General features: G+C 42.3%; 1 protein-coding gene across 1 annotated transcript in view; it reads right to left on the bottom strand.

Annotated features, from left to right (window-relative positions):
• Window positions 1–22,633, bottom strand: part of col7a1 (collagen, type VII, alpha 1) — a 136,685-nt gene that overhangs the window by 39,564 nt on the left and 74,488 nt on the right. Inside the window, exons 49-74 of the mRNA XM_080424385.1 lie at window positions 19,065–19,124; window positions 18,731–18,766; window positions 17,938–18,018; window positions 16,446–16,481; window positions 15,970–16,014; window positions 15,669–15,740; window positions 15,499–15,543; window positions 15,353–15,388; window positions 15,044–15,085; window positions 14,785–14,865; window positions 14,294–14,329; window positions 11,835–11,870; window positions 10,960–11,040; window positions 10,801–10,836; window positions 7,510–7,581; window positions 7,370–7,414; window positions 7,001–7,036; window positions 6,373–6,408; window positions 5,651–5,755; window positions 4,934–4,999; window positions 4,399–4,434; window positions 4,269–4,304; window positions 4,127–4,174; window positions 3,977–4,012; window positions 1,077–1,196; window positions 702–911 (exon numbers count right to left, since the gene is read on the bottom strand). Of these exons, the coding sequence (XP_080280511.1) occupies window positions 702–911; window positions 1,077–1,196; window positions 3,977–4,012; window positions 4,127–4,174; window positions 4,269–4,304; window positions 4,399–4,434; window positions 4,934–4,999; window positions 5,651–5,755; window positions 6,373–6,408; window positions 7,001–7,036; window positions 7,370–7,414; window positions 7,510–7,581; window positions 10,801–10,836; window positions 10,960–11,040; window positions 11,835–11,870; window positions 14,294–14,329; window positions 14,785–14,865; window positions 15,044–15,085; window positions 15,353–15,388; window positions 15,499–15,543; window positions 15,669–15,740; window positions 15,970–16,014; window positions 16,446–16,481; window positions 17,938–18,018; window positions 18,731–18,766; window positions 19,065–19,124 (1,569 nt within the window). The remainder of the gene's footprint in view (window positions 1–701; window positions 912–1,076; window positions 1,197–3,976; window positions 4,013–4,126; window positions 4,175–4,268; window positions 4,305–4,398; window positions 4,435–4,933; window positions 5,000–5,650; window positions 5,756–6,372; window positions 6,409–7,000; window positions 7,037–7,369; window positions 7,415–7,509; window positions 7,582–10,800; window positions 10,837–10,959; window positions 11,041–11,834; window positions 11,871–14,293; window positions 14,330–14,784; window positions 14,866–15,043; window positions 15,086–15,352; window positions 15,389–15,498; window positions 15,544–15,668; window positions 15,741–15,969; window positions 16,015–16,445; window positions 16,482–17,937; window positions 18,019–18,730; window positions 18,767–19,064; window positions 19,125–22,633) is intronic.

The following is a 22,633-nucleotide window of genomic DNA, read 5'->3' as shown; positions in this document are numbered from 1 at the left end:
TCATATTTAAGTCGTCTGAATTTTTTTTTTTGTTGTCTAGTTTTAGTCGACTAAATATCATAAGATTTTAGTCGACTAAATCTGCAGTTGATTTAGTTGACTAAAATGTATTTTGGCGGTGCCTTGATGGCGTTGTATAATGGCTGTGGCTGATTTTACACTTGGTTGCATGCTGAAAATAGCCGATCTACAAGCACACAACGCGTCGCAGCACGACACGTTGTGAGCTTGTAGATCTGCTATTTTCAGAGCGCAACACCTGAGCGCAACCAAACATAAAATGACTTGTCTTAGTGGATCTCTTCTCCACTAGTCACTCCCTAACAGTTTATTCTAGTTTTTATTTGTTGACGAAATTGCCAATATATTTAGTCATAGTTTTAGTCACCATAGCTTAGTTTTCATTTCGTTTTTATGTAGCTTTCGTCTGTGAAAAAAGGTAGTCGAGTTTTTGTTTTTGTCATAGTTTTAGTCGACAAAATCAACACTGCAGTACAGTTCCTATACCAGGCAGTGAAGCAGCCAGTCAGGATGCTATCGGTGGTACACTACAGTACCTCTGTAGAAGGCCCGGAGGACGTTGGGAGCCATGCTGAAGAACGTAACGTTCAGTGCATTCTTATCTCTCTCCCCTTCCCCCGTCTTTAAATCCCCGGTCCTTTCGCACTTGCATCATCTTTATTATGTTCTCTCTTCCTCACCTTATCTCCTGGTCGTCCCACCTCTCCTAGTTCCCCGGCTCTCCCGGGAACGCCCGGTATCCCGGGCTTGCCCGGCTCTCCGGCCTGCCCGGAAGGTCCCTCTGGTCCTCTCTCTCCAATAGCCCTTCCCGTGGGCCCGGTTTGCCCCATAGGCCCGCGGTCACCCTGATCTCCCTTACCACCCCTTTCTCCTGTTGTCCCACGACCACCCTGGGGCACAAATGAGAATAAAGCAGGATAATTAAGGTTAACGTATGCAATTCATGCAGGTATATCAATTAAATGGCACCATTTGTACGTATGGAGATCTTTGTATAGTCTCCAAATGTCTCAATCTTTGCAGTAAGCCTCCCAAGTAATTCTGGTACTACTTACATCTGCCCCAGATGGTCCTCGTTGTCCCGCCTCACCCTTGTCTCCGCGTCCGCCTTTCTCTGCCTTCTGCACTACCACTGGTACATCCTTCTTGTCCACCACCAGCTTCAGGTCAGAAACCTACATGGACATCAGAAAAGGACAGCAAACGCTTACTAATATTCACTTGAAAGGGCTGGTCAATTTCCTTTCTTGCAGAAAAAGGTTTACTTCAACACCTGCAATACATTGTGTGCAATCACTCTAAATGGCTTTTTAAATATAGTTGTGTGCAATTAGAAAAATGTGATGTAATGTCTTCAAGGGCTCCTAACAAATGTTGGTGTGAAATATACCCTTACCCTATTTGAATTGTGTTGCCTATTCACAGTAGTACGTTTGAGAGGCAATGTACTGTAATTGAACATTTGCACATGTCCACCAACATGGGTCACATTTTCTTCCTGAGCGCAGTGTATGATTTGAATTGTTTACAAGGAGAGCGCCGTGTTTTTGGAAACACCAGCAGCGTGGCGTGGCGCTGAGCATTTATTTTTGCACTGGTGCATTCACGTGTGGCGCTTTTCTCTGTTTGAAGCTGCTGAAGCTTAAGCTGAAATATTTTCAACTCAGTGGACACGGCACGGCACCTTAGTCTGCTGACAGTGTTGCCATGTCCGCTTATTATAAGCGACTTTGGGCTTCTCTTTCTGTAAAGTTGTGGGTTGCGTTTTTTTGGCTCGTTTCTGAAGTGTAGTTGCTTATTTGGGCTTGTTTCCTAATGTTGTTGAAACCACTGGTTCTTAAACATTTTAGATTTTGTGCCAGGCCACCCCATACAAGATTTGTGTTGTTAAAATGTTAAAAAAATGTTAAAAAATGTTTACAAGCTCACAACGCGACATGACACGTTGTGAGCTTGTAGATCGGCTATTTTCAAATAGCTGTAGCCTAGTCGCTTCTTTTGGGCTTGTTTTCATAGACCTGGTTGCTTATTTCCCTCGCAAAATCTGGCAACGCTTGTCTGCTGATTGAATAAGTGTTTCTAATCAGCCATGCTTTCCTGCACACCCATTCTCACAACAAGGCAGTCCAATTTAAATGTCTCCCTCCTTCACTCGATCACTGCTACTCCAATACTGCTACACATGCTGCTGGCAAAGCTTTGCCTCCACCACGGCACCCAAGCCTCCATATTTCTACTTCAGAATCTTGCAAGGCACAAAGATTTGACTGAAACTCAACATTTTGCATGGCTTTCAAATCAAACTGAATTCAGTGTCTTGCTTATAAGCTCGCTCATGTACAGTATACAGTAGTATACCCATTGAGGGATTACCGTATGCATTTCATTCCCTGATTGAGTTTAAGATGCTGCATGGCTAATTCAGGGACCATTTTAACCACTTGAAACCCAGCATCCATATTCTAGGGGGAACATTGGCCCAAAGTAGCCGATCTACAAGATCATATAATCGCCTATTTTTGTCGAGGAAATTTTGTGTAGAGAGAAAAATGCAGTCCAATACACTTGCAACTCAGGTCCGTTTTACTAAGAATAGAGGGTTTACGTGGTTAAAAGCGACGCCATGGAGTGTTCCCGACTGAATTGAATTTATGATAATAAAAAAAGTATTTCATGAGAACAATCCAGGGGAGCTGAAGCGTGAAGAGTATCTACGTTAGACCTGAGTGGATGATTCCTGAATAGTTCAATTTACAATTATTTTCACCATATCGTTGGGCCCAAGTGAAATGCATCAGCTACAGCCAGCGTTGCCAGATTCTGTGAGAGAAACAAGCAACCAGGTCTAGGAAAACCAGCCCAAAAGAAGAGACTATGGGCAGCATGAGCACTTTAACATATACATCAGCTATTTGAAAATAGCAGATCTACAAGCTCACAACGCGTCACGATGCGACGCGTTGTGAGCTTGTAGATCGTCTATTTTCAAATAAAATCTTGCGGGGAAATTATAATAAGCAGATCTGGCAACCCTGGCTACAGCTACTATGACTAAGAACCCCATCACACTGGCTGCTTACATCTACAGTAGTATCTATATACACTATAATTTACCAAATCTGTCTGCGTGTCTGAGAAAGAAGCACAAATCATCCGTGTGTTCGGGAGATTGTACGCTTCGGTTTCCCCGATTGGCCAACCCAGACCGCCGGCTTAACCGATTGGCCGAGCTTTGCGTAGCATTTGTGCCGCATAGGCAATATAAATCATACCCGACATGCATGGCCCCGAGTAGGCCGGTGCCCGAATGGCGCCGTCCTAGATATTAATAATACATTATTCAATCTTTTCTGAAGACCAGACTTGTAGACAATGTTCTGTCCACAAGAGCCCTGATGTAACAAAATCTCCCATCTCCCAAGTACATTTACTCAAGTATTGTACTTAAGTACAATTTTGAGGTACTTTTACTTTACTGGAGTATTTCCAATTTTCAGTACTTTTACCTCTACTCCACTATCTCAGAGGCAAATATTGTACTTTCACTCCACTACAAGTATTTGAAAACTTTAGTTACTACGTAGTTACTATTATTACAATACAATACATTACCCACTATAGCCCTATATACATTTCGGCCATTTGAAAATAGCAGATCTACAAGCTCACAATGCGTTGCGATGTGACGCATTGTGAGCTTGTAGATCTGCTATTTTCAAAAGATTTGTATACACTTTATACATTTGAAAACTTGTGAAATGGGACATTCTGCGCAATGAGTACTTTCTACTTTGGTACTTTAAGAACATTTTGTTACCAATACTTTTGTACTTTTACTCAAGTAAATTCTGAATTTCTGACTTTCTACGTTGCAGATACTTTTACTTAGTAAAACATGCGAGTATTTTTTTCCACCACTGCACATTTGAGATGTATGACTGCGCGTCCCACATACCTGAACACCAAGGATGGCCAGGGCCTTCTGTACATCCTGAGGACATGAAGGAGGACAAGAGAACAGTGTCAGTGGAGGTGAAGAACTTCAACATTCAAGTGTAGCTGACTCTTCACACCTCGCCTCCAGGTCGTGATCTGACTGTCTTACCACTGCTGTTCCTGGTTTGCCCGGCGCGCCGTCCTCCCCAGGGTCACCCTGTCAACAAACAGCGCAGCACTCTCAGTATGTCAGCTCTAAACCACACAGAACCGTGGGCTATTATGGAGGCCATATTGTTACATGAACTTACCGTGTCACCTTTGAGCCCGTGCGGGCCCCTCTCCCCCTGCAAACGGAAGAGAATCCATAAGGTTACAGGAATGACTGACTGCTTAGTGATGCAGGGAACACCCCAATCGATAAAGACAACATTGACTTACTCTGACTCCCACAGATCCTGGGATCCCAGGCACACCCTGAAGGACAGAGCAGGGACAATGATTAAGAACCGATAGATAAGACGGTGGTAGGGTGCTGAATACAGTATGTATACACACAGATAAAGATACAGTAACACACACACACACACACACACACACACACACACACACACACGCATCTCTACTTTTCTTTCCTGCCTGTTGCTAGGGATAATATGAACCCCTGAAGTGTGAAATCCACAGGGGGAAGAATTGCACACGTACAGACTTCCTCTGTACTTTGTCGGAGTTTCAGTCAGCTGGCCTTTCTTAAGAAGACAAATAGCGTGCAGCTACTTTTGTACTAGAGAAAAGGTCATTTGACCAAAAAAGTTTATGCTGAGGTGATGTGTGGATCTTGCACTAGGAGGTTCAATTTCAATGTGTGTTTCTCAGTGCTACACCAGTGATGAAAATCAGGTCAGGTCTGTGCATATCGTATTGTAGCAATTAATGCGAAGTAAACGTAATTAAATGGGATGTCACGCATACTCACTGGGGTTCCTGGAGGCCCCTGGGGGCCAGGGATCGGTGCCGCCGCTACTCCCTTAACGTACACTACCTGACAGACACAGACAGACAGCGGTGCTCAGACAAAATGCCATGCGGGTTATATAACCTGATGAAGGTCGGATGGACTGAGACGCCGTCCACATGAAGTTTAAAGAAGTTTAAAGGTTTAATGACATTCACTTTTACACCACATTCAAAGTCTTTGTCCTGGTCCTTCAAAAGTGTACAAAAAGTTTTAAGTGAAAATTCCATTCCAGTGATCAATTGCAGGTGTTTTTCTCTCACATTTCTAAAGCCTTTTCAACTGCAATGAAAAAAGAAATCTTTGCCTGCGGGTGTCGCTGGTGAGGGATTTTGCCTGTCAATCATCGCCTCTGCTCCGCCCCCCCCAAAGGAAAGGATAGGGGAGGGGAGGGGCGAGGAGGAGAGTGGGCGGGATTATTCGACAGTGACCTCACTGTCGAAGGGCCAAGCTCAGATTACTTTTCAGCCTAATTATTCAGAAAACCCCAGACCACAGAAAATCCACTGAATGTTTTAAGTTCAGGTTTTTTGGGTGTAATTGAGGTCATAAAACCCCAAATAAAACATTGAAAATAAAAAAAGTGAAAATGAATGTCATGATACCTTTAAAGAGAATATATAATATTTACTGCAGAATTCTGAGCGATAATTTCACTTTTAAGAGTGTATGCTTTACCTGTCCAGGAGGACCAATGCTGCCAGGCACTCCCTGAGTACCAGGCTGACCAGCTGGCCCCACAGGCCCAACAAGGCCCCGGTCTCCTTTAACTCCATCACGTCCCTGCAAGACACACACGCACACACGCACGATAACCCCACTGAGACAGTCTCAAACTGATGCTCACAACCTAGGCCGAACTGCTAAATCAAAGCAGGTGCACGGCTGGAGAGAGGCTGCCTGCCCTCCAACTGATGTCCTAGAGATAATTAATTTGGATTTGCACATGAAAACGGCACTCTGACATTTGGAGCCCCTCTGCACCCCCCCCCCCCCCCCCCCCTCAGAAGTGGCTCACCCTTAAAGGCTAAGCCTGATCATTAGAGCCTGAATTTCGATAGCTGCTGGGGGGGGGGGGCTATTGATTCAGCCGTGAGTGAGAGTGCGATGGTAATATCAATGACGGAGCGAACTACAGTTTATAAACACACACATGAGGGAGATATTCATGAGGAGGAAAGTGTGGTGGAAAGCTTCATGTGTAATGTAATAAAGTGAAAACTAAATCAATATCAATAAATATAGCCCAATAATAAGGAGAGAGAAGGACGAGAGAGGGCAATGCTTCATTTATACTTTGTCGTACGACGGAGTATAAATCAGCCTTTAGAACAGAAAAAGGATGAAGACAGGTAAATGAATGGGCAGCAGATGAAAGAATAACAGCATATGGAACTGACATCTCTTCCAGGTGCCCCTCCTTCTCCTTTGTCCCCCTGCAGATTAAAGACAACAATAATAATACATGTATTTATAATGCACTTTACATTACAATCACAACAATTACAACAATGCAGACAATGACAACCAGGAGGTCTATGTAGTGGAGCAGAGAATTGCCTACCGGTATCTTCAATGTGAACGCACAGTATATCAGAGATATTACTTTAGCTCACAATGTTTAGAATGTATGTCTTCTAATGCATGAGAGGATCTAATAAAATAAAATAAAATGAAATGAAATGAAATGAAATGAAATGCAATGAATGAATGAATAAATGGAATAATGACGGTCCCCTGATGCATTAGAAGGACAATATCAGCCACCAGAACCGGCAACCGTCTAACATGGTTGATGAGGAGTTTAAAGTTCAATGGGCTTATATAAGAGGGTATCTGATCAAATGAATATCTAATATCAAATATCTAAATACTCAATAAAGCAACTTCAAAACTATCTGGGGTGCACACAAAAGTCTGAGCAAATATGAAAATGAACCCGGAAGGGTTTTAAAGTTAAATACCACTTTAAGTGTCAGTTGATTTTATTATTTTCATTAATATGAATAACGGACAACAGACACATACCTTTCTGCCATCTTCCCCTGGCACACCGTCCTCACCCTGCAACCAAAAAAACAACAGTAAAAGCAAACAAACAAACAGCAAAACTGTCATACAGCAGCAAAACTGCAATAATTCATTGCTGCTGCAATGGGTTATTATTTTATTAGCAAGTCGCTGAAGGCAGATATTGTGAAACAGGCACACTGAGGTGAAATAACTGCCTAACGGACATAATAAATGACTTTACTACCACTGTTTCACTGTAATTACAGAGAAAAACAGAGACAGAGAGAGGGAGGGTACAGAGACAGAGAGAGGTAGGGAAAAAACACATCTATCCATTCACTCAGAGGATTATCTTTTAGGGATTATTTGTATTGCATGAATCACCATCTTGCCAGGAAGCCCAGGTTTGCCATCTACTCCAAGTTTGCCCTGAAATACAATAGTAGCACTGATAAGATAAAAACAAAGCAATAGACTTTTTTTATGAAATAGACACAGATAGAAAGAAGATTGTGTGTACTCACAGGTGTCCCTGAGGAGCCTGTGGGACCGATGAGGCCTGGAGGCCCCTGTGCACCTCTAAGTCCTGGTAAACCCTGGTGAAACAGAACAGCATTGGAGTGATTGGAGGAAAAGTAAAAATAAACTACGATGACTTCAATCCTACTTAACCACTTAAAGTCACACTGTGTGTGTGTAACATTCATTTTAGTCTTTTTGGGCCCCTCTGGTAGCTTTGTTGTCATTGCAACATATGTCTATATAATATATGGTCTGATAGAACTGCGATTCCCAGAATTCAGTTTGAGATAAAACCACCGAAGTACCGCTCCAAAACAAATGCTGCAGTCCAATTGTGATATGTTGGAAAGTGACAACATAGTCAGAAACGATGTAGTAACTTTAAAATAAATAAATAAGTACATTTCGGGTACATTACTCGTGCCTGCGTCATTTAGGCACCAGTGATCAAAAATTACTTTCGTTAACGGGAGCAGCATTGATATTGTGATATAATGATGCCAGGAGACATAGGGGCAACAAAAGCTCTCTGTTCACCGAAACGTCACATTGAAACCAGAGATGCAGTAGACCACCCGCAGTGGCCATGCTGCTGATCAGTATCACACCTTCCTCTTGTGGCCTAATAATGCCTCCTCATGTGCAAGAGACATCTGTGATATCTTGAACATATCAACTTCATAATCACGTGCTAATTTTGTATTTATTTAAAGCACTTACTAATGTATGACAAAGACAAAGACGCTGCGTCCCATGCTCCAAAATGGATATTGACGATTGTTACTGCTGTCTGATGAGCATAGACAGATAAAGAAAGCCAGGAGGCTATGGATCCATGACATTCTTACATGACGAGAGGTACTTTAATCAGCAATACAGTGTAGGCTACTTACTGAAATAAATGTCTCTCTCTATAATTCAACCTTTTTGAACAATTTTGAAAACGTTTAGAACATTTAGAAAATGTAGAAAACTACCACGCAAGACGGGAACGATGCAGGTTGAGAATTCATGCCCCACCTGCCCGTTGAACCCGTTGTGGATCCATTATGGGTACATTTTTACACTTTCAGAGTAACACTGCATGTGTACCGAATTCTCCACAGCTGCTTGCTTTAAAAGGTCGTGCTCAGAGGACACTAGCCCTTGTTTTTACACAACAGGTGTTTTGTGAAACAGCTCTAATTTCAAGAACAGGAGCCCATGGCCAGTATTGAATGCATGTAAACAACAGGGTTCAATGGGATGGATAACACAGGAGTGTCAACAAGTCCACATTGCCCTCTGCTGTACGTGTACAGTAAGTCTAAGAGATGGCTGCCATTATTGTGGCTGTTGGTAAGAAGTGAAGATTTGGTGAACACAGCCGTGATGAGGAATATTAATTACATGCAACCATTGGATTTAACCCATTAAGACCCGAGGCCGGTTCTACAAATGCCTTCTTCTCAAACTATTTCGTAATAGGCAGCAGCCATATTGGACAGTAATTGGGCCTCTTCCTTACTTCCTTCACAGGTGTTACCAATGACACTAATGAAGGCTCTGTTCCATTTAGTGTAGCACAGTGGTTCTCAAACCTTTTAATTTCAAGGACCCCCATAACTCTGAGAGTGTACAAATGGAACCAAATGGACCCTTACGGGTCCATTTGGTTCCATTTGTACACTCTCAGAGTTACACACCCGTAAAGGGTGGAACCCCCTCAAGGAACCATGAGGGTCCCTGGACCCACACTTTGAGACCCCACTGGTGTAGCAGAGTGTTTCCAGTGAGCCAACATGCACAATATCAGCACCCTGACTCTGTTTGACCGGAATGGAACAGAGCCTTCATTAGTATCAATTGGTAACACCTGTGAAGGAAGTAAGAAGAGGCCCAATTTCTTTCCATTGTGGCTGCTGCTGTGCATAAATTCGCAGCACGGCACGAAGTGGCACAATGGCTGCCATTATTGTGGTTGTTGGTAAGAAGTGAACACAGCCGTGTTGGGAAATATTCATTACTGCAACCCTTGGTTTAAAGTATTTGATTCTAAACCTAGTATTGCACTATAATATGTTTGGATGGCTAAACATGTCCTACTCTATTAAGGCTCTTGGTTCATTCCTAATATGAATGTTTAGCAGCTGAAATGATAGAATATGAAAATATTGGCTCAACCTCTATAATAACGAAGAATATTCGTACACATCCTCCAACTGCCTGTCGGCTCCAAGTTCTTATCTGAGCAAGGCAATTAGCATTAAGTGAGCGTCATTTGAAAGCTTGAAATGTGAAAAGCGGTTCGGCACGGTGCATACAGTACAAAAGTAGTGACATTTTAAAACTCTATCAGCTATTATTATAATTCCCTAATAAAAAAAGAGCATGTGAGAAACCTCGGCAGGAAAATGTGTGGGCTGGAAGGGACATAAAATAAGTATCTACTGTACCAAGATTTTTCAAAGGCTACACACGTTTGACGGCTCTACTTCCTGCAGTGTGAACGATTGCTTCGCTCAGCTAAGATCGTGTTCACATTGGATACCCTGCTGTGCTATCCTTCACAGTGCCCAGTGGTATTACATTAAACATCATTTCATGGACCCAAAAAAGGCCTGGCAATGCATCAAAAACTCTACAGTATATTAGGCACCCTACTTTTTCCGCTCTACACCAAATCACTTCGCCAATCTAGCAGATCTACAAGTTCACACGTTGTGAGCTTGCATTCATGATTTGAGGCATTTTGATCCAAAAATGTGTTTTGCTAAATTAGACCTGATGGTGGCGCTATAACAGGCCAATGTGAAAAGGGTGGCATTTCTTCCTCGGCCTAGTGGGAATGTGCTTGTGAAATTTCACGGAAATCGCAAGCTGCGTGCATAATTTGAGGCATTTTGTTCAAAACGGACCAATCCTGCAAACTTTGGAAGCCAACCTTAGGCAATGAGGACGGAATATGGGAAATCGGACAGATCCGTGTTGATCACATGACTATAGAGATACTGTGTACCGATTTTCATGACGTTTGGATAAAATGGAGTAATATAAAAAAATGGGTTTTGCACAAATCGGCCTCCTGGTGGCGCTATAACAGGCCCATGTGAAAAATTTGGGGCAGAGGTTCTGAATTGGCATCCAGGGAGTGTGTGTGCACAGTTTCGCAGCGACACACGGACACACGGACACACGGACGGACGGATGGACGGACGGACAGGGGGTAAAACATACTCTCTCGCCATGCCTTTCGGCCTGGCGGAGACAATCAACAGATAACTGTTTTTGTAACAACAATATTAAAAACTCACGTCTCTTCCTGGATCGCCTTGCTTCCCTGGGTCTCCCTGTAGGGAACGGAAAGGTTTGTTATTAATTATTGATAATGTTTACCTGGCGGTGACATTCTACTGTCTGCTTCTGTACTGTGGTGTGTTGGGGAGGGTTAGTTAGGAATGGTATTCACTGACCCTCTGGCCTGCCACGCCTGACACTCCAGGTTTGCCATCTAGACCAGCTCGTCCATCTAACCCAGACGCTCCCCGGTCTCCCTAGTTGGGGTCAGAAGAGAATATGAACAACAGTTTACATGTTTCAGTTTAACCCATTCAATCCGGGAACGCATCTACAAATGTCTTCTAAATCCTAACTGGTTTCTGAAAAAAACGTATGTTGCTATAATATCAGTGGTTCTCAAACTTTTTCATGTCAAGGACCCCCAAAATGATATGTATTTGGCCACGGACCCCCATCTCAAAATATTTTGTTCCAGGGACCCCCAGAAGCAAAGATTTGAGTTAAAAATGTTCGCTTTAACAAATATATATATTAAAAGATTTGCACGATTAAAAAAAAGATAGCAGATCTACAAGCTCATAGCGCGGCACTCTGTGCCGCGCTATGAGCTTGTAGATCTGCTATTTTTTGAAATGGTTAAAATCTAAAATGACACATGTGTTGAAGGGTTAAACCCCAGCATCCGTATCGTGGGGAAAGCTGCGACGCGTTGTAAGCTTGTCGATCGGCTATTCTCAGCAAAGGCTTTCCCGACAATAACAGAAAACAGAAAATACACTAGCATAGAGCCCTGAGGGACTCCGTTCAACCATATGGGGTTTTTAAGTGGTTCAACTGGATGTACATCTACAGCCCCACTGCACTTCATCCCACTGGGAACCTGCAAAACATTGGAAACAGGATCCGGTGGAATGAAGGACAGTGGGACCTGCTTATCATCAGAAAGTTCAAGAGCCAAAGAGCCACTTAACAAGCGTTTCTTTTCTCTATCACTACAATTACCAGTGTAGAGAGATGAAGAGAATCAGTCACACTGATCCAAACCAACCTTTTCGCCGTGAGCTCCTCTTTCCCCAGTCAAACCCTGGACGGATTACAAGAGAGACCGGGTCAGTGTTAAGTGAGTCACAAATGTGTGTGTCTTAGGGGTTATTGACTGTCTAAAATCATACATTCAAGGGCTTCTAGAGAAACAAAACCTTTCAGTCACTTCATCTTCACGCAAGGGGGCAGTCCACTATTTAAAAAAAAGTTTATTTAATGTAGCAAATAACTCAATTATAAACCACCACACTACCAAGGTTGTTATTATATCTGATCGATCCGATCGATCCAATCGATGCCATTAGATACTGTAGATAGATAGATAGATAGATAGATAGATAGATAGATAGATAGATAGATAGATATATAGATATATAGATACAGTAGATAGATAGACAGACAGACAGACAGACAGACAGATAGACAGACAGACAGACAGACAGACAGACAGACAGATAGACAGACAGACAGACAGACAGACAGACAGACAGACAGACAGACAGACAGACAGACAGACAGACAGACAGACAGACAGACAGACAGACAGACAGACAGACAGACAGACAGACAGACAGACAGACAGATAGACAGATAGACAGATAGACAGATACTGTAGATAGATAAAAATGTTGGCACATATTGTTAACTAGGTCTCTCTCCAATATGACTGCGGAACAGAGTTTGCGCAAGGATTTTAAACTAGCAGCCAGAATGTCTTTAGGCATCTCTGTCGGATGCCTCGTCTTCAAATGCATGTGCATTGTTTTTGATTTGTAGTAGGAGGACCTAGAGGAGGCTTAGGTCTTGAGGAGGCTAGGTCTTTTGACGTGTGCAGCAGAATGCTGCATATGTTCTACAGTAATCTCTCAAGAACAGATAGTACAAACAGCAGAGGGCGCTGTTTTTCATTCTCATTTGGCTTTGGGTTCCCAGATTGGTTCTACTGTACCAGTCAGCAGTGGCAAGTGCCCTGTTCTATGCTGCAGTCTGCTGGGGAGGCAGTGTGATGGACAAGGATGCTAAGCGGCTGAACAAACTGGTGAAGAAGGCGGGCTCAGTACTGGGTGAGAGGCCGGACTCACTGGAGGCTGTTGCGGAGAGATGTATTCACCTGTTTCCTAGGCTTTCCACTTCCTGTGTGTTTTCCACTTCCTGTCGATTTGATCCAATGAAATCCAATGAAACTGGTCAGATGACTAATGATATCCAATGAAATCCGACAGGAAGTGGAAAACACACAGCCTAGGAAACAGGTGAATACACAAGAAGAGGAGGGCCATAATGGACAATGTGGGTCATCCTCTCCACAACATCCTGGTAGGTCAAAAAAGCGGTCGTAAGGACCTGTTCCGTTCACTGCCCTGCAAGAACGATCGTTTTAAGAACACTTTTGTTCCAACAGCAATCAGGCTCTTCAACTAGGCCTATGAACTGGACTAATGGACTAATGGTCTTAGTTTTTAGTTTTTAGTTATTTATGGGTCTATGTGCAATGACAATGACAAAGGATGATTTATTCCCAGTGACACCTTTTAAATGCTTTTTTATGCTTATTTCATAATATATCTTTTATATTTGTCTTCTCTCAGTTTTAACCTGTGCCCCCCCCCCCCCCTTTGTGATGTGTTTTTAACTAACCTTGCCTGTATGAGCTATGGGATATCTGAATTTCCCCTCGGGGATCAATAAAGTATCTATCTATCTAGGACAACTTGTCATTGCACAGCTTGAATTTGACCTTGTTTTCTTAACAGTTCCACACAGAATTCTCAAACATGGCAAACTCAAGCTTTGAGTTAAAGGGTCACACGAGTGCGTGCGTGCGTGCGTGCGTCAGAGAGAGAGAGAGAGAGAGAGAGAGAGAGAGAGAGAGAGAGAGAGAGAGAGAGAGAGAGAGAGAGCGTGCACTAATGGCAGTGTTTTTTTCCCCATTATTCTTTTGTTCACAGCAGGATGTCCGGAGGTTGTCATTTAAAAAAACAGCCAGAACTGGTAATTACCATGACCATGACCTCTCCCGCAGATACCCTCTAAAAGGATGAAAACACATTTCAACTCGTCTTTAAGTCAGCGCGTGTCATTTCGTGTGTCGAATTTAATCTGGTGTTGGAAACCACGCCCAAACGGCCCAACTTCGGCACATGCCCAATGGATGTAGGATGAGACCCACTCGGCGCTAAGGCCGCTAAAAGCAGTTATCTTCCCTAGGGATAATATGGCAGTTGACCAATAAGCTCATACTGGGTTACAGGCTGTTGCCTGACTACCTCTCTTATCGTTCCGACAGACCTTCCTGTGAGGAGCTCTGTGAGTTAAGGCTGTCTAGATTAATTGCTACCTGGTGTGTCCATGCCCCGAGTGCCAACTGCCTGCAGTCTTTGGACAGGATAGCGTGCTCCCCTACATGCACGTTATCACGAGGACAAATGAACGTACAACACACATTTGAGGTCAAATACTCACTCTTTCCCCTGCAAGTCCACGTTGGCCTTGACTGCCCTTAACACACACGTGGACACAAACGGAAAACATCATGCCACACTTATCTAACAACAGGGCATGGTTATTACACAGTGAGATACATGGTATACAGAGACATGGTAAACAGCACTGCTTCTCAGCGTCTGGTCCGGGGCCCACCAGGGGTCCAAATGGACCCTTAAGGGTCTGTAACTCTGGGAGGGTACAAATGGATTTTAAAAATATATATATGTTTGAGAATCCCAATCTACACTATAAAATTCTCAGTGTCAATTTTATTCTGAGAGTGCACAAATGGAACCAAATGTACCCGTATGGGGTCCAGTTACACTCCTGTAAGGGTCCATTTGAACCCCCCTGGTGGTCCCTGGACCCGACCAGTTGTATAGCGTGAGATACAGGCAGTGACTCATTGGATGTTCATGAACCTGTGTATTTAAAAAAAATGGAATACAGAAAAGCCCTCGTCTCACTTGTAGCCCTGGGGGTCCAGTGGTCCCTGTCTCGCCCCTCTGCCCTTTGGCCCCATGCTCTCCTGGGTCACCGTCGTCGCCCTGGGAACATGACGTGATGTCAGAGGTAAGGGACAAAGGTTTGGTCATTTTTCTCTCATGTACCTTGATCGTCCTACTGTAAATCAAAGGCATTTTACATGCACATACTCAGACAGGAATGGTCTCTCTCCTTCTGCTAGTATTAAAATCAATAGGAACGGTAGTGTACTGTACTTACCTTCTCCCCTCTGGTTTGAACCGGCAGGCCCTTGATGTCGGCCTAAAGGGGAGATGAACAGTAAGTAAACTGAGAAAGACAGACTCAGAGAGAGTAAAGGGTAAAGTATAGGTACTGTAGGAGGAAGATTATATAAAAATGTACACTGAATTTCCCTGTGCTGTCAAATCCTGATGCTTGAAACCTCATTCGATGGCCACACTTGCCATATTATGCCACTAACCGCAATTTGAACAAAACTAATTGATACAACAATGTTATTAGGGCACAAATCACTTTAAATACAAAATACGTGCAATGCAGACTTACCACCTTCCCTGGAGGTCCTGGGAGGCCTTGAGCTCCCTTTGAAAACAAACAAAAAGTATTCGGTAATGTCAAACACAATGTGTATACAGAGAGAAGGGGTTGAATTAGGTACAATCACTTAAGTGAATAGACAGTAAACTACAAACCTGGTCCCCTTTCTCTCCCCTTGCGCCAGCAGTTCCAGGGCTGCCCTGTGATTGGACACATGGATCAATAAGTTTGCCGAGCGGACAGATCACACTGTTTGCACACAATGCCACCGAGACCATATTGAACAGCTGTCTGCAATACGGTGATTAATAAGCATGTGTCTCACATTGCGGCCATGTTCGCCCGGATCTCCAAAGTCTCCTTTCTCGCCCGCTCGTCCCGGCTGACCTGCTAGTCCCTGGATGAAGCCAATACAAATGTCCCCTTAATCGACTTTGCAATGCAACAACTTGTTATTTCTTTTACAGCCATGCATATGCATTGAATAAAACAATAACATAAAATAAAACATCAAGGACAAACAAGATGGTATAGAAAATGAACATTATCAAAAAATATTAAATGATTAAATTAAACGCTTTTTAAGTTTGGGTGTTAAGTTGCATCACAGAGATTGGTCCTCCTACCCTGAGTCCTCTTTCTCCAGTCTTCCCTGGTAGACCAGACTCCCCCTGGTGGTGTAACGAACACATGAGTTACTGTATGATGACGAGGCCTGAACAGTCACATCCAACAACTCATTTACAGGCTATGAATTCAACTTCATAGGTAATTCAAGCCAGGTCATAATTTGTTGCCTTGCTCAAAATAAATCCTATATTTTTTCACCAAAAACGGAGTGCCTTATTATTTTCATTGCAATTCTGTAGTTCACACCTTTTGGAAATTAATTAAACCCTTTTTCCTGTGATTACCTGTATCACCAAAGAGCACCTATCTATCAAAGCCACTGACTGATCCCTGCAGCGCTTCTTTTTTTCTCTCTCTTTTTAATATGAATTCAACTTATGTCCCTCAACAAGTTGAAATGGAACCATAATGGAAACCGATGGAAGGAATAAGATAGAGGGATGGATAAAAACAGGATGAGTTTGATCCTTACAGGAGTGCCGTCATCACCCTTCTCTCCATTCTCCCCCTGTAAAAAAATAAAACATACATTATTCACTTCACCTGGGAGCTTGGTGACATTAAAGTTTCAAAGAGTAAAGAGCAGCAGGGCCCATGGTGAAACGTTCACATGCAACAGAGGCTGAGGTCATCTATGCTAGATGCGTGTCAGACAGACCTCTGTGCTAGCAGTAGCGAACAAAGAGCTTTGCATTATAGTTTAATACCTCTAAAGTGGCATCGCGGCATTGAAAAGCAGGTTTGAAGAAACAAGAAGAAGGCATTACAGGCTGGTTATTTATACATCACCAAAAGCAACACACGCACAGACACACAGTAAAATAAATGGGTCATACTTTGATTGCTAGGTAGCAAGTAGGATTTGTCGGTTGCACTTTGTAAACACGCAACATCCAAAGGTGGCCCTTCCTCCCCCGGCTCAACGTCAACACGTCAAACCAAAAGTGCACACCTACAGTACAGTACTGCCTCAAAGTTGATGCCCAGAAACGTCCCGAACAAAGTTGAATGACCCATTAGATCCGGGAACGCATCTGTGTCATTTTAGATGTCTTTGGCTATTCAAACATAGCAGATATACAAGCTACAGTACAAGCTACATAGCGTGGCACCGAGTGCCGCGCTATGAGCTTGTAGATCTGCTTTTTTTGAAAAATCGTGAAATGTTTTGCAAATCTTTGAATATATATTTTTTTAAATCGAACATTTGTCAAATATTTAGTTCCAGGGACCTTCAGAAGCAAAGTTTTGAGTAAAACATTTTGTTTAAAAAAAAATATATGTATTCAAAGATTTGCACAAATGTTCAAGATTTTTTCAAAAATAGCAGATCTACAAGCTCATAGCGCAGCACTCTGTGCTTGTATATCTGCTATTTTTGAATAGCCAAAGTATGTAATAATGGTTATAGCTCAAGGGCCCTATCTTGGGCACCGCCTTACCCCTTATCCCTGAACTTCTTTTCCATTGTTTTTGACTATTTTGAAAAACATTTTCAAATAGTTCAAATATCCAATCTACAAGCTCACAACGTGTCGATGTAGATCGGCTAGTTGAACTATTCAAAAATGCTATACTCTTCTAGTGTATCATAAGTGATGATTGAGAAGGATTTATGTCTATACAGTGACTCTTTGGGGGGAAATCCTACTCTTTATAGCTTTAATGATCACCTACTCGTGTAGCTGGAGTAGTAAGCAGTCATTCTGTTGGTGCTATAGCTATAAGTTGCTGAGATGGAAACTGCACTCTGCAGTCGCAGCACAGAGAGAGGAACACAGACAATAGAGAGGAACACCAACAAGACAGAGGAACACCAACAAGACAGAGGAACACCAACAAGACAGAGGAACAGGCACCCAACAAGAGAGATTCTGCTAAAGATCTCGCCGTACAGACGTGGTGAAGAGTGTGTGAACGTCATTACTTTATATCAGCGAGGATGCTATGAGTTTGTCTCAGACCTGTTTTCCAGGGAGACCAATCTTTCCTGGGATTCCTCCTCGCCCGTTCTCCCCCCGCTCTCCTGCTTCACCTGTATCCCCCTGAAACAAAGGGATAATACAATAAGACGAGCGCTGACACCCGCCTGGAACAAGTTGCATGCTTCAACATCGTTAAATGTGTTCATGATATATGAGAAGCAACCAAAGGACTATTAACCCTTCCAGACCGGGAGCACATCTGTGTCATTTTTAGATTTCTTTGGGCTATTCAAAAATAGCAGATCTACAAGCTCATAGCGTGGCACCGAGTGCCGCGCTATGAGCTTGTAGATCAGCTATTTTTTTTTAAATTGTGAAAATTGGAGCAAATCTTTGAATATATATATATTTTTCACAGCAATCATTTGTAACTCAAATCTTTGTTTCTGGGGGATTCTACAAAATGTCTTCTAAATCCTAACAGTTTTTTGAAAAAAACTTATGTTGCTTTAATCAGTGGTTCTCAAACTTTTTCATTTCAAGGAACCCCAACATGATATGAATTTTGGCCAGGGACCCCCATCTCAAAAATATTTTGTTCCAGGGACCCCCCAGAAGTTGTAATAAGTTCAAAATGTTCGCTATGGAAAAATAGATATTCAAAGATTTGCACACATTTTCAAGATTTTTCAAAAAAATAGGAGATCTACAAGCTTGTATATCTGCTATTTTTTTAATAGCCAAAGAAATCTAAAATGACACAGATGCGTTCTCGGTCTGAAAGGGTTAAAACTGAAGGGATAAAAATAAGAAAAAAAGGCGTGTCTCTCACCTTGCCACCCGGCCTTCCACTTAAGCCAGCAAGGCCCTGGAGGAAGGAGCACATGTTTTGATGTTTACACGGTGTCATTTTAGATGGTTTTAGGGCATGACTTACACTGGCAGACAGCACAAAGGAACAGTTCATGAATAATGGAGACAATCGTTAGTAATATGGTATAATATATTGGCTCTAAAACATTAAAGCGTAATTGATACTTCTGTTGTTAATGTGTTGCTCGACACTAATACATATTTTTTCTTGTGCAACAGAGCATTATCAGAAAAGATGATACAGTACATCTATTCTAATTAAAAGTAGTGTTTTGATATAACTCTGGCATTACCCGATCTCCTCCTTCTCCTTTAGGCCCAGGCTGGCCTGGGGTTCCTGGCCCTGGTGAACCCTTGCAGAGTGAGTAAATGTGACAGACAGAAAGACATTAAAAAAATAATGCAAATAGAAAACAATTTGGTTGTTAACATGTGGATGATTCTTTCTTCCAAGAAAATAAAAGAAGACACATCACACATTGTTTTCTGCTCTGTTGCTTTTCGATGTGTACGCTGTATCATTTTATAGCGGTATCTAAAGAGCACAAACGAGCCAAAGTATCGCGAGACTGTCTATCATTGCCAGTCTGACAACCAAATCTCGCGATACTACCGATCCAGAAACGATAGCTGGCGCTGTTTAGATGCCTCAACACAATTACGTACTGTGCACATCGAAAAATCAGTGATCACAAAACAACCTGTGATATGTCTTCTTTTATATTCCTGAAAGACAGGTTGCAATCGTTCAGAAATAGTGTTGTGCAGCTGGCTCTCATTCACGGCAATGTATTTCATCTAGCCGGTCAATGGCCGGTGTCCAGCACTTCCCTTCCTTCTTATGCAAGTTCCTTGCTATGGCTCAGGAAGTACTGCTAATGTCTCAAAGCATCATGGGAAATGCATGATTAATATTTTTTTACCAATGGGTTCCTTAAACCCTCCTCTTCAATATCCAATATTAATCTCAACCTCATAAAAGACCACACTAAAGATAATAGACTTAATTGGTTTAATTGCCACCCAGTTGCACACACTCGCTAAGACACTTGGGTAATCTCAGGATTCCAAACTTAAATCTTTATAACTCCTAATTCTGTATCACTGGCAGGTACAGAATTCTTGCCTCTTTCTCCCGCAATAATAAAGTAACTTGGTCCAAACCGCAACCGTAAAGGCTAGACACAAAAATGACACTACGAACCCCTCAATCATTGAAATCACTCTGGATCCAATGGTAAGGACTAATTATCCCACAAATACACACTGTTGGCGCTGCATGATTGTGATGTGCTATTGAGATGCAGCCTGACATCCATCATTTCCTCATGTACCTATACATGTAATATGCGCCGTTATCATAGCGCTCTGATATCAGTCGATTTAAGAAACATAATTACCATTTGCATCTTTTGAAATGCATTCAAAAGAATATTATTTATGTTGTTATATATGTAGACACGTGTCGGATACTCTTGTATTCCTGACACAAAGAAGGCACAACCATTGCATTGCAATGACTTGATCTGACTGTCATTGTTATGACTCAAACACTCAAATACACTCAACAAACATAATCTTCTCAGTGTGTTATGCTTCAGTGCATACCATTTTGCTCTATGGTGCATAGCACGCGCTCGCCTCACCCCTCTGGGCAGTACAATGATTATCATATGAAGGGAAGCGTGACTGGAAGGTCACCTTCAAGCCCAGAAAGAAGAATCTGTCTTGTCCAGATCTCTTCTTTGGGAGCACTAAAATCAAGCTCAGTGAGCAGATAGATGGAAGTTCTAGGACTACAGTATGTATTGACACAAAACTTCAGTAGACCAGCCATTTTGTCTAACCTCTGTAAACGTCCTGGACAACATCTAGAAGTGTTGCAAAAGCTGGCCAACAAGCTTAATCCTGGAGGCGGCACCAATGTCTCACAAACCACTCCTGGCAGTTCCATTAGAGATCATCCAGAAAAAGTGAATAACAAATGCTCTTTTAACCCATTAAGACCTGGAGCGCATCTGTGTCATTTTTTTATTTGAGCTAAAAAGCACTATTTTACACTTTGGCAATTAAAAAATAGCAGATCTACAAGCTCATAGCGCGGCACTCGGTGCCGCGCTATGAGCTTGTAGATCTGCTATTTTTGAAAAATCTTAAAAATGTGTGCAAATCTTTGAATATATATTGTTTTAAAGCGAAAATTTTTAACACAAATCTTTGCTTCTGGGGGTCCCTGGAACAAAATATTTTGAGATGGGGGTCGGCGGCCAAATACATATCATTTTGGGGGTCCTTGACATGAAAAAGTTTGAGGACCACTGACATAGAAACATACGTTTTTTTCAGAATACTGTTTGGGATTTAGAAGACATTTTGTAGAATGGGCTTCAGATGGGTTAAAAGATGCATCATGCACACACTCAACTGTCCAGCACTGCAGCCCTCAATTCATGTCCCAAGTCGAACAACCTGGAGGCTACCAGCAAGCTACAGTACACCTTGTCCCTCCCTGGGGTTAAGACCAAATGTCTTAAGAGGAGCTTTCTTCACTGCGCTCAGTCTGCTGCAACACATGGAGCAGCCTTCCCCCATGCTGTTGTTAGAGACATCACATCAAGTAGTGTTCATTCCCTTCAAGAAGAGACTGAACAAACAGCTCCTCAGCATGAGACTGTAATCAAACACACAAAATGATTTTCATATATTCCTAAGTATCTGCAGATCAGCGATGGGCTCTCTGAATGTCTGTATCAAGGCTGTTATCAAGGGATTTTAAATGGCTCAGCCTAGTTTCAGTTGTATTTTCAAACGACTGCCACAAATTGCCACAATGGAATGCATTATTCTTTGACAACTGCAGGGCTTGGATCGCCAGTGATTAAAACATTAGCCGTGTTTATTAATTATTTTTGAGATAATACATTAATTAAATAGAAACAGTGTGTGTGCGCACTATATTCCTCAACCTTAGAATTCAACAATACCACACTACTCTAGCAAGTGGGTGAAGCTGTACTGTATTAAGTAACGACCTAGAAACAAACAATATCTCTGCCAAGCAGAGAGATATAGCCCTGGAGACCCAAATGGTGTTTGGAACAGTTTGACACTTCACTTACCATTTGGGTCTCCAGGGCTTTATCACTGCCTGACAGAGATAAAAATGCTGAGCGGGACCAGTTGACCTCAATTTTGGATCAAGATGGCAAGAGAACAATATCTAAGTTAAAGGGTTTGTTATTGGGGCACAGATGGCAGGAGCTTCAGTCACAGACACTGCTCAACTCTGGCTAGTGTTTCAATAGAAACAGTGACCAGTGACATCTGCGTTTCGATCTTGTGAAAGGCCTCAGTAAAAGGGTCAGAAATTGTGATACAAAGTGCACATTCTATGACCTGATGCTTGTGCATTAGTGTGGTATGTAAGGAAACGGAAGAGCAATTCTTTCTCACTGACAATGTCAATGCAGCATGTGATCCGACTGTGTGAGCCAGGACAGTACATTAAATATTAACTATAGAGAGGGATATTATGGTAGAGTTGCAGTGCATAAACACCTAATTAAAAAGGCAAATGCAGAGTTCAGTGGTGCAAAAACCATAGACACTGCACCACAGATATGAGGGAGAAAAGGTAATATTCCAGAATTACAATGCCCTAGTATCCACAGGGCATGAGAGGTCACTGAATGGTTTGATGAGTATTACAATGATGTGAATCATATGCTATGGGTCAGCTACATGTCAATGTCCCTGGTGCTAGAAAGCCTTAAAAAAACTGTCCTTACTGAGATCAATGCAAAAATGTTGTCTTTAATTGAAAACATCAGTGCTGTCAAATATAAAAAATACTGTCACATTA

Source organism: Gymnoscopelus braueri (assembly GCF_963280865.1).
Source record: "Gymnoscopelus braueri genome assembly, chromosome: 3".
Lineage (NCBI taxonomy): Eukaryota > Metazoa > Chordata > Actinopteri > Myctophiformes > Myctophidae > Gymnoscopelus > Gymnoscopelus braueri.
This window is presented reverse-complemented; position numbering and strand designations above follow the sequence as displayed.